Source organism: Macrobrachium rosenbergii, chromosome 10 (assembly GCF_040412425.1).
Source record: "Macrobrachium rosenbergii isolate ZJJX-2024 chromosome 10, ASM4041242v1, whole genome shotgun sequence".
Lineage (NCBI taxonomy): Eukaryota > Metazoa > Arthropoda > Malacostraca > Decapoda > Palaemonidae > Macrobrachium > Macrobrachium rosenbergii.
The window spans coordinates 3,342,236-3,353,041 of NC_089750.1; the positions used below are offsets into that span (position 1 = coordinate 3,342,236).

The 10,806-nt window shown below is 36.7% G+C and overlaps 1 protein-coding gene across 1 annotated transcript; it reads right to left on the reverse strand.

Moving 5' to 3' along the window:
- Nucleotides 1-1,489: 1,489 nt before the first annotated feature.
- LOC136842424 (uncharacterized) lies at nt 1,490-10,076 on the reverse strand. Its single transcript, XM_067109737.1, has 5 exons — nt 9,992-10,076; nt 8,564-8,687; nt 3,803-3,922; nt 3,116-3,348; nt 1,490-2,058 (listed from the first exon to the last, which is right to left on the reverse strand). Exons 2-5 carry the CDS (start codon nt 8,666-8,668, stop codon nt 1,608-1,610), a joined length of 909 nt encoding a protein of 302 aa, XP_066965838.1. The 5' UTR covers nt 8,669-8,687; nt 9,992-10,076; the 3' UTR covers nt 1,490-1,607.
- Between the last annotated feature and the right edge of the window lie 730 nt (nt 10,077-10,806).

Here is a 10,806-nt window from a genome sequence, read left to right on the forward strand (position 1 = left end):
TTTTTAATGAAGATTCGAAAGAAATAATAAAAAATCGAGTAGGGATCTGACCTTCCACCTTATCCAACAATAATTCATAGTGCAACTGCTTTGAGGTTTTCCTCCTGTTACACCTTTCAAACCTCCTTACTGTCAATTTCCCTTCCAGCGCTGAATGACCTCATATGTCCCAGCGCTTGGCCTGTGGCCTAAATCCTATACTCTCTTCCTATTCTCTAGGATTCTGAAATCACCGTACAGAATATTATGTTTACACATTTTACTGTACGGTTGAGCATTGCAGAGAATTCCTTTTTTGGATAAAGTTACAGTGATCCTGTCGACACCCCGATGACAGTCGATGCGAACCTTCGACAGCCGACTGGAATATGCTGTCGACGATCGCGTCAATTCCGGTAGGGTTCCTGTTCAACATTCGACTTTCTATAGAATCGACAATGCCATTCATTATGTATATATACTGTATATATATATATATATATATATATATATATATATATATATATATATATATATATATTCATTATATATATACATACATATCTATTTATATATATAGGCCTACTGATATATATATATATTCGACTTACTGTCCTTCATTATATATATATATATATATTGCCTTTATATATATAATGCCATGAAGTTAAGAGAAACATCACGTTCTTCATGTTTTTTACTCTGACATTGTTATAAATATATGTATTCTTCATTCCATATTTTCATATTCAGTTATAAATATATATATGTGTATATGTGTATGTGTGTGTATGTCTGTCCGTGTCTGTATAAGACTGGAACATAAATTTATTCAAAGGCCAAGCGCTGAGACCTATGAAGTCATTCAGCGCTGAAAAGGGGAAATTAAGAATAAAAAGGTTTTCAAGGTGTAACTATGAAAAAAAATTGATAGAAGGGGGTGGAAAGTAAGATGGAGGAAAGAGAATATGAACGGAGGTACAGTAAAAGGAATGAAATAAATTGCAGCTAGGGGCCGAAGGGACACTGCAAAAAAAACTGTTACCTACAAGTGCACTGAAGGTGTTACCCCATACGGGGCGTATACAGTATATATATATATATATATATGTGTGTGTGTGTATGCTAATGAACTTCTATCTATTGCTAGTAACATTACCTGGGTTATGAGACAGGTTGCAGAGCTCAGAGAAGAAAAAGACGAAGAACCACAAATTTCAAAAGTGAAATGAACCTACAGTGTCTTCGTCTGATGCAAATCACTGAATATGACAAAGCTTTGGGATACAAAAGATTCGCAAAGTAAATTCCCTTTTATTTTCCTCTTTCAAAGACTCTTAAGCAGTCCCAGCAAAATCTTTTATTCACTCTTCAGAGCAGAGAGACAGTTTTCTTCGAGAATGTGAGAAACTATTGTAAAATTATTAAACTTTGTAAAACCAATTTCCCCTGACTTCAACTCATTCAGTGTTCCCTAGCTTTTGTTTTCTATTCGGTATATAAAAAATCATAATCTTCCATTGTTTAATACATTTCAAAACCAGATGAACGTAATACAAAAATAAAAAACAGCAGAGGGCAAGAGTTACATACTGATCAAGGCTTCAGTCTGACCAGAATCCACTGACCTATTCTGGTGTCATCCAGGTACTGAAGTGGGTATTTTCCCAGCCCTCCAACTTCTCAAACATCCTCAGCGAAGTCTCGTTGTGCGGCTCCACATTGGCGTGGGGTATGTACCCATCGGCCAACAGCAGTCGACCGAGCAGCTCCGTCAGGAGAATAGCCAGCCCTCTCCTTTGGTACCCTGGGTCAGTCATTAACATGCCAATGGCACCGTACGCGTATGTGCTGACCCAGGAAATGGGTATGGCGCTTTCGTCCGCAAAATCGATTCCTTCTGGGTGGATGACCTCGTCTTCCTTGACGCTCGGGTCAAGGAATACCCCCAGGGCCGGGGCATTCAGGGTCAAGGCGTAGTACAGGTCGACGGATTCCGCTTTACTGAATTTGCTCTTCTCTAGCAAGTGTCTGACGCCCGCTTTGCCCAGCCTCTGGACTTTCATGCCCGCTGGGCACCTGTTTAGGAAAATGCATCAAAATGCTATGAGTTGGTTGGATTTTATGGAAAGGCTGAGAGAGCAATTTAATGGCTTGAGTTTATGTGATTTAAGGTTAAGAAAGTTCTACTGTATTATTCTATTAATTAGAAAAGATAAAGCCTGTTTATTCAAATTGCGAGTGTCATGAAGAACCATGCCCCGTAGGATTCCCGTGCCGTCAGTGCACCTCACGCGGTGCACTGTAGGCATTACTTAAGGTTCTTTGCGGCGTCCCTTCGGACCCCTAGCTGCAACCCCTTTCATTCCTTTCACTGTATCTCTGTTCGTATTCTCTTTCTTGCATCTAGTTGTTCCATAGTGCAATTGCTTTGAGGTTTTCCTCCTGTTACACCTTTCAAACCTCCTTTTCCTTTATTCTCAATTTTCCTTTCAACGCTGAATGTCCTCAAAGGTCCCAGGGCTTGGCCTTTGGCCTAAATTTTATATTCCTACTCCTTATTCCCTTTTTAATGTTATTTTCAAGGTTTTATTGGGATATGTTTATTGCCGTTCTTAAAATGATTATTGTTAACAAACTCGTGTATCAGTAAAAAACCTCAGTTTTGGAAAAAAAAAAAAAAAAAAAATTGTGTGAATGTGAAACCAGGTGATACATGGTTGTGAATTCTTTCGGCCCAATTTACATAACTACATTTTAGCTCGTGACTCTCGATGAAGGGGACTGGAGTATAGAAATCAGGACAAAGGCCAGGCTCTGAGATCTATGAGGTCATTCCACGCTGGAAAGGAAATTGAGAGCAGAAAGGTCTGAAAGGCGTAACAACAGGAAAACCTCAAAGCAGTTGCACTATGAGAAAACTGTTAGGAGAGGGTGGAAAGTAAGATGGAAGAAAGAGAATACGAACGGAGATACAGTAAAATGAATGAAAGGGGTTGCAGCTAGGGGCCGAAGGGACGCCGCAACGAACCTCAAGTGATGCCTGCACTGCACTGCGTGCGGTGCGCTGACACAGAGCTATCCATGAAAAAATCATTCTGTCGAAACCAACAGCAGAAATCCGCATATCACTCGCCTCAAAGGATAAGTTTGTTGCCTGAGGTACGTGAAGGTAGGATGTGGATATTTGCCGAAGGGCCTCTGAAAGATCTCCTGGAACGCCTCAGCCACTGGGTCTACCAAGTAACTCGACAGATGAAATAAATACAAAGGTTTTTCTTTCACCAGAGACGAAAAACTCGCAGCCTTCACAAAGCAGAGCAGCAGGGGAACTTCTTCTTCTGCGCAGTGCATGCCGAGAGACCGAGACTGGGAGGAAAAGAACATTTACCTGGTCAGAAGGACAGTGTTTTGTTGAGGTAGATCATTACAGCTGTCAGAAGCTTGGATTCAAAGGTAGAAATAAAGATGAATATTTTTTGGCCAAAGAAGCATAGATACAACTTCAATTTAGTTATTTCCTTTAGGAGAACGCTTTTCAGGAAATGGTACTTATTATCATTATTATTATTGTTGTTGTTATTATTATTATTACTATTCAGAAGATAAATCCCCTCTGGAAATTATTATTATTATTATTCGGAAGATGAACCCTATTCATATAGAACAAGCCCACCCGTAGATTACCGTTGTTACCAAGATCTAATAGTTATGGATAGTTAGATACAACTAGCGTTTATCACTGCTGTAAAAATTAGAATCGTGACACTTAAATATGACTAATAAATTCATCAAATTTATGTGATAAATTTGCATCACACACCACATCAGTAGTTCGACTCCAGATGACGATGTTGGACTCTGGGTACATTTTTGGCACATAAAATTCGAACCGGAAGCCTTCGCTGTATCCTCTGCTAGCAATCAGGAGGTTGTTGTGCATCTGTAAGAGCAAAATGAAACATTTGTCAATTTGTGGATTAAACACAAATGCAAGTGTGGAAATATAACAGAAATGCAGTATTTGTTGGTTTACATAATCAACACAAAACTCACATTATCTGTCATTTTGTAAATTCAACACAAACCGCACAATTGTCAACTTGTAAATTCAACACAAACCGCGCATTTGTCAACTTGTAAATTCAACACAGATGCTAATTTGTCAACTTATAAATCCAAGGAAAAATTGAGTAATAGTCACTTTATACGTTCAATACAAAATACACATTATTTGACACTTTGCAAATCCAACACAAAACGCACATTTGTCATCTTGTAACTCCAACACAAAATGCACATTTGTCAGTTGTTAACTCAACATAAAATACATAAGTATTGACGACTTCTAAAATCAACACAAAATACATATTCATCAACATCTAAAGAGCTTAACTTAAGGAGGTATTTGATGTACAATTACTTGGCATTAATCAGAATATATCTAAACCCCTAGAGCCAAAATATTGTTATTATTATTATTATTATTTCGGTAGATGAAACCTATTCACATGGAACAAGCACACAGAGGCCATATTGACTTGAGATCCAAGCTTGCAAACAATGTTGGTTTCAACCTCCCACAGCAGACCCCACACTGCGGCAGTAACTGATCATGATACAGAGCCAGTGATTTTTTCATCGCCCTGGGGGAGACGCGAACTCGCAACATCTGAGCGGCATGTCACGACGCTAGAGAGCGGACCAGCTGAAAAGGCTTAAAATTAATCAGTGTCTATGACCTTAAAGATTTCAATAACTTTCCAGTGTCTTTCAAATAGCATTTATAATATGCACTTAACTTATCACTGCAAACACTGAATCCAGATGGGGAAAAGATGAAGAAGCCTTCCCACCTGCAGCTAGGTTCGAACCCACGTTACGCTGGGTTATGGCGATGGTAACCTACTATCCATTTCAGGGACCGTGAGTCATCGATTTTCTCAAATATCGTTCAAACTAATTATTTGATCGAAATGGTACTTTGACACAATGTTTCAAGACACCTCCTGCTAATTTTTGGTAATATAGTGCATTGTCTAATGTTTTAGTTGAGGCGTGTACTCTTGACTTTTAAAGGCAAAGTCGCATGAGTCAGCAGGACTAATCTACACAATCGAACGTCCGCAATCCCCATCCCTTCCCTCTCTCTCTCTTTATCGCTTTTTTCTCACCTCTCCCCCGAATACCTCTCTGTAATTTACAATATGCAATAAAATACCGATTTCCAGGATATTTTTCAATACCAGCAGATAACTGGAGAGTTCACAATGACAAGGATAAAGAGGTTTGACGTAACGACCAATAATAATGCTTAATTTTTCCCGTTTTCTCTTAATAGTATCTTTGGAGGCGTGGCGGTCGGGGTGGTGGGGGAAGGTGCAGTGAGACAGTCCAGAGCCTTCGAGGGTGAGTAGTGGTCACCCGCGGATGACATCCACAAACCTGTAGATCCCGTCATTATGAACATCGAGTTTGATGACGTGGATGGTTCGTTCCTTGATGGTGACGAAGACTGTGAATGAAGTTCCTGCAATATTCTCAATAGTTTGCATCATTTTTCAACCTATGATGATACTTCATACACGTCACAGAGAGAGAGAGAGAGAGACAGTCAGACAGAGACAGAGAATGAGAGAGAGAGAGAGAGAGAGACCGACTTCATAATTCCTTTACCACTCTAAATAGTATTTTTAATTATATACTGAGTTATATAGGTTAAGCTGTGTGATTTCATCCTGGTTACCTTATCTTGCCTGATCGTAGTCATCACGTTGATACGAGTGTTAAAAGGATTTAAGAGATCGTGATAGCAAGTACATTACGTTGGGTGAATAGGATGAAGGTCATACGGTCTTTAGCCTACTCCCATTTATATAAGAAAATCTACTGGTCACATTGGCATATATATAAAATTTATATATAGGCCTATATATATACATGTATATATATATATATATATATATATATATATATATATATATATATATATATATATATATATATATATATATAACCTATATGCATTTTTGATAGCCACAATGACATCTAATCTTTCCGATTTCTTCAAATTTTTTTTTTTAGATAGGCCTATAACTGCGAGTATGAATATAAACGGGGAGCAGAATGGTTTACTATCCATTTCGGGGACGGCGAGTCATCGTTTTTCTTAAATATCTTTCAAACTAATTATTTGATCGAAATGGTCCTCTGACGCAGTGTTCAAGACACCTCCCGCTAATTTTTGGTGATATAGTGCATTGTCAAATGGTTTTAGTTAAGTCGTTTACTCCTGACAATAACAATAATTAGATGAACGCAGAATCCACAAAAACCGACATATTTATAACATCCAATATGACTCAATATAATTTATTAGACAGGAAAGGGGTCAGGGGTGCTGAGACAGGGAAGCCAGGAAAGTGGGTTGAGGGAGGGATGAGGGGGGGAAGGGAGAGGGAGGGACGGGATAGGGATAAAGGACGTTCGAATGCATAGTTTGACGATGCTTGGCAGCATCATGCAAATCAAGAGTAAACGCCTTAACTAAAAACCATTTGGCAATGCAATATATCACCAAAAATTAGCGGGAGGTGTCTTGTTCACTGTGTCAAAGTACCATTTCGATCAAATAATTAGTTTGAAAGATATTTGGGGAAAATGATGACTCGCAGTCCCTGAAATGGATAGTAAACCATTCTGCTCCCCATTTATAGTCATGCTTGCAGTGATAGGCCTATCTAAAAAAAAAAAAAAATTGAAGAAATCCGAAAGATAAGATGTCAATCCGAAATATAAGATGTCATTGTATATATATTCAAAATATATATATATATATATATATATATATATATATATATATATATATATATATATATATATATATATATATATAATATGACCATAGATTTGTTAATATGACCATTTCAAGATTTTTAACTATAAGCATTTCAAGATCTTTGCCTTTCCTGATTTTGATGTCAAAACTCTAAGAGATCAGAATGAATATATCAGCACGAAATGATATATTATTAGGTGCTCACAAAATAAAAAAATACCTTATTCAGACAAAGAGATAAATCAGTATTTATTCCATTTGCATCTGTTGTTAATTCATTTTGAATACAAACAAAAAACAAGTAAACGATCGAGTTTTCTGTACAGCCGCTACAGCGTATAATCAAGACCACCGAAAATAGATCTATCTTTCGGTATAATGCTGTATGAGCCGCGGCCCATGAAACTTCAGCCACTGCCCGGTGGTGGCCTGACCTATATTGTTGCCAGAAGCACGATAATGCCTAACTTTAACCTTAAATAAAATGAAAACTACTGAGGCCAGAGGGCGGCAATTTGGTATGTTTGATGATTGGAGGGTGGATGATCAACATACCAATTTGCAGCCCTCCAGCCTCAGTAGCTTTTAAGATCTGAGGGCGGACAGGAAAAGTGCGGACAGAAAAAGTGCGGACGGACAGACAAAGCCGGCACAACAGTTTTCTTTTCAGAAAACTAAAAAAAAAAAAGTTGCACAGACAAAGAGATAAATCAGTGTTTATTCCATTTACATCTATTGTTAATTCATTTTGATTAAAACAAACAACAAAAAACACAAAAAAAAATTATACATAATAACAAGGAAGGTTATAACAAAGGAACAAAAATAATACGAACGACCTTCAGATATTGCCTGGTATCGTGTTACCACTCGGAGTCAAAACAATTAGAATAGAATATATCTACAATTTAGACCGAAGGGCAAGCGTTGGGACCTATGAGGTCATTCAGCGCTGAAAGGAAAATGGAGTGAAAGGTTACTTTTAACAGGAGGAAAACCTCAAAGCAGTTGCACCATGAAACAGTTGTTTGCAGAGGGTGCAAAGCAAGATGAAAGAGAATATGAAAGGAGGTACAGTAAAAGCAGTGAAAGAGGTTGCAGCTAGGGGCCGAAGGGACGCTGCAAAGAACCTCAAGTAGTGCCTACAGTGCACCATGCGTGGTGCACTGGCAGCGTTACCCCCCTACCGGGTTCAAAACAATTAGAGGCGAGGAACACCTAATTAAATCTACTCATACTGACACTCGAAAGTAAAATAATAATAATAAAATAATTTAAATAATAATAATAAATAATAATAATAATAATAATAATAATAATAATAATAATAATAATAACAATAATAATAATAATAATAAATTTTTAAATCTACACTTATGAAATTGAAACAAATAATAATTAAATAATAATAATAATAATAATAATAATAATAATAATAATAATAATAATAATAATAATAATAATAATCACAGCGACACTCAGAAGTGAAACAACGCCTATTAAATAATAATAATAATAATAATAATAATAATAATATTAATATAAATCTAATAATCCCTATAACATTCATAGACACTGCAATAAAACAACACCTACTTGACTACAACAACATTATAATTACTAATAATAAACTATAAATCTACTCAAACTGAAACAACTCTCTTTAATAATAATAATAATAATAATAATAATAATAATAATAATAATAATAATAATAATAATAATAAACTTTTAAAATCTACTCACAGAGGCACAGTAGGGGACATTGGCCTTAATCTTAGCCGCCAACGTTGCCAATTCTTCCTTCCTCAGCACCTGACGAAGTTCATAGCACTCGCTCTGGGAGCCCATGTTTCTCCCCCTTTTTTTTCTGTCCGGGGAAATTTGCTTTGTTAAATAATCGGATTAGAACCTTTGAATGGGAATCATCTCATAAAGGTGACTGAAGTATGTCTCCTTTGTAATGTAATCGGTTTTGTCTCTTGTCAATCTGTCTTAAGTTCATGATTTTAGTTAAGGAATGTTTGGGGTTGCAAGCTTTCACTCGGCCTATATTCCTTCCTTCCTAAGCAGTGTCGTAGTTCTCATATATAGAGCATTCATTTCGTCATAAATAACTAAAGACATATGTGTGTGTGTGTTTTGTATGTATAGAGAACATGTATACAATGATACACATATATTTATGAATGTGTGTGTGTGTGTGAGTTCTCTCTGAAGAAATGCTGTTAGCAACAGACGGAACTCTTATCAATGTCAATATTAAATCACGCTCTTTAAATCAAGCAAGTAGCAGAATAAAAACAAAAAAGTGTTCTATAATATATTAATTCGTCACCGACCTAAACCGTCATCTTAAGCTTAAATCTCACGATCAGCTTAATCAATTATTTTTCTTGCCACTTGACCAGCAGATAACATGACATCCGCCCTTTGGACTCTTGTAGCGATTGTGCTGTATCTGTGGTTGTGCTTTATCTACAGACATACATTTTCCTACTTGAAACGACTTAATATCAATTTAGTTTGTTGGTAATAGCAGTATATCATGACAGCTCGAACAGTATTAACTAGACTGGAGACTTACGGAGGGCTATGCGTCGACCATGAGTTTAGGAAGAATGTAGCACTATATATACGAAGAATAAATTCCATTTATCATAGCATACCATTTGAATTAAAATAGGTAAACTAGCAATAAACGAAAAGCGTTTCTGTATGGTTGTTCTCTTAAGGGCTGAAATGTGACTGGTTAATTACTGCAATATTGCTTTCCCTAAGTTTCCTCAAATATTCGTGCGTCTGGCAGAGTCGCATCCTTCCTTGCATGTGTATTATCATACGGCACAGACCCACAGCGCAGACGTTGACGATAATCAGATCTTAAATTAAATTAATTGAACCTTGACACCATAGTATGCATCTTAGTGTTTCATATAAGGCCTCTTGGTGATTAAAATGTGGAAAAAACACCAAGTTCGCAAAGATTTTAAATGTTTAAACGCTTCAAAGAATGTCAGTGACGCTAACAAATGTCTAGGACTGATAGCTGCAGTGAGCAGAAACACCATCTTCTGCCATCGGCTTCTTTATTTTAATGTTTGTTTGTTTTAAACTATCTTCAAGCAAATAAAACACGAATAGCTAACATGAAATGTGTATATGCCGCCTTACCTCCGCGTTTCAAGTCTGCGAATTTAAAAATGTGCTAAGCGTATTCAAACCTGCAGTAGCCTACACTGTAGCCTTTGGTACTGGGAGTCCAGTCGGGTAACGGTTGAATAAAAACGGACCGGCGAAGGAGGGTCGTATGTTGTTTGTTTTAGATCAAAATATTAATAAATAGTAACCTTTATTTATTTCAAGATAAGTAAAATATGATTAGACAGACTATCATTTTGATGGGTCTTGATATTATTTTTAATTTCAAGGTTTAGAAAGAGAGGTGTTGTGTGTGCGTATTCTTCTGTCTTCATTTAGTGAAATATATTCAGAGCCCTCACGATAGCAGGCTATGTCCTTTCATTGGCTTATTTTTAGGCCTATTTGTATTATACTAGAATTAATCTTTTTGTTCTGTTTCTTTGGTTTGTTCTATGTATTAATGATAATCATAACTCGTGGATTGGTTTGCAGTATGGTTCCCGTCCATCATTTTTAGAAAAAAAAAGTTAGACTCGCCGAATATAGTCCAATCAGCCAATAACTTTTTTTTTTTCGAAAATCTAGGTCGAGGTCATTCTTATCTTCACAAAGTCCCTCATTCTGTTGTATTGTTAAGCTCCAGATAATATGGCATTCTGGTGTTCTTTTAACTGACAGTTATTAAACTAAAATAAAAAAAATTGTCCTTTGGGTGCAAATTGACCCGGGGCCATGATATTGACAAGTGTACCTTAATTGCGTTACGTAACGGTTGATCATAAGTGGGGCCACTAATAATTAAGTTTTGTTCTTCATCATTTTAGGTCTTTTTATCACTTCAACAT

What these genes read in the sequence shown, in the direction of transcription:
- LOC136842424 (XM_067109737.1), bottom strand. Translation starts at nt 8,668, where the DNA reads ATGGGCTCCCAGAGCGAGTGCTATGAACTTCGTCAGGTGCTGAGGAAG. An exon ending in ATGTCCCCTACTGTGCCTCT is followed by an intron (nt 3,923 to 8,563) that starts GTGAGTAGATTT and finishes TTGCTCTTACAG; the next exon opens with ATGCACAACAACCTCCTGAT. An exon ending in CAACAAACTTATCCTTTGAG is followed by an intron (nt 2,059 to 3,115) that starts GCGAGTGATATG and finishes TTTCCTAAACAG; the next exon opens with GTGCCCAGCGGGCATGAAAG.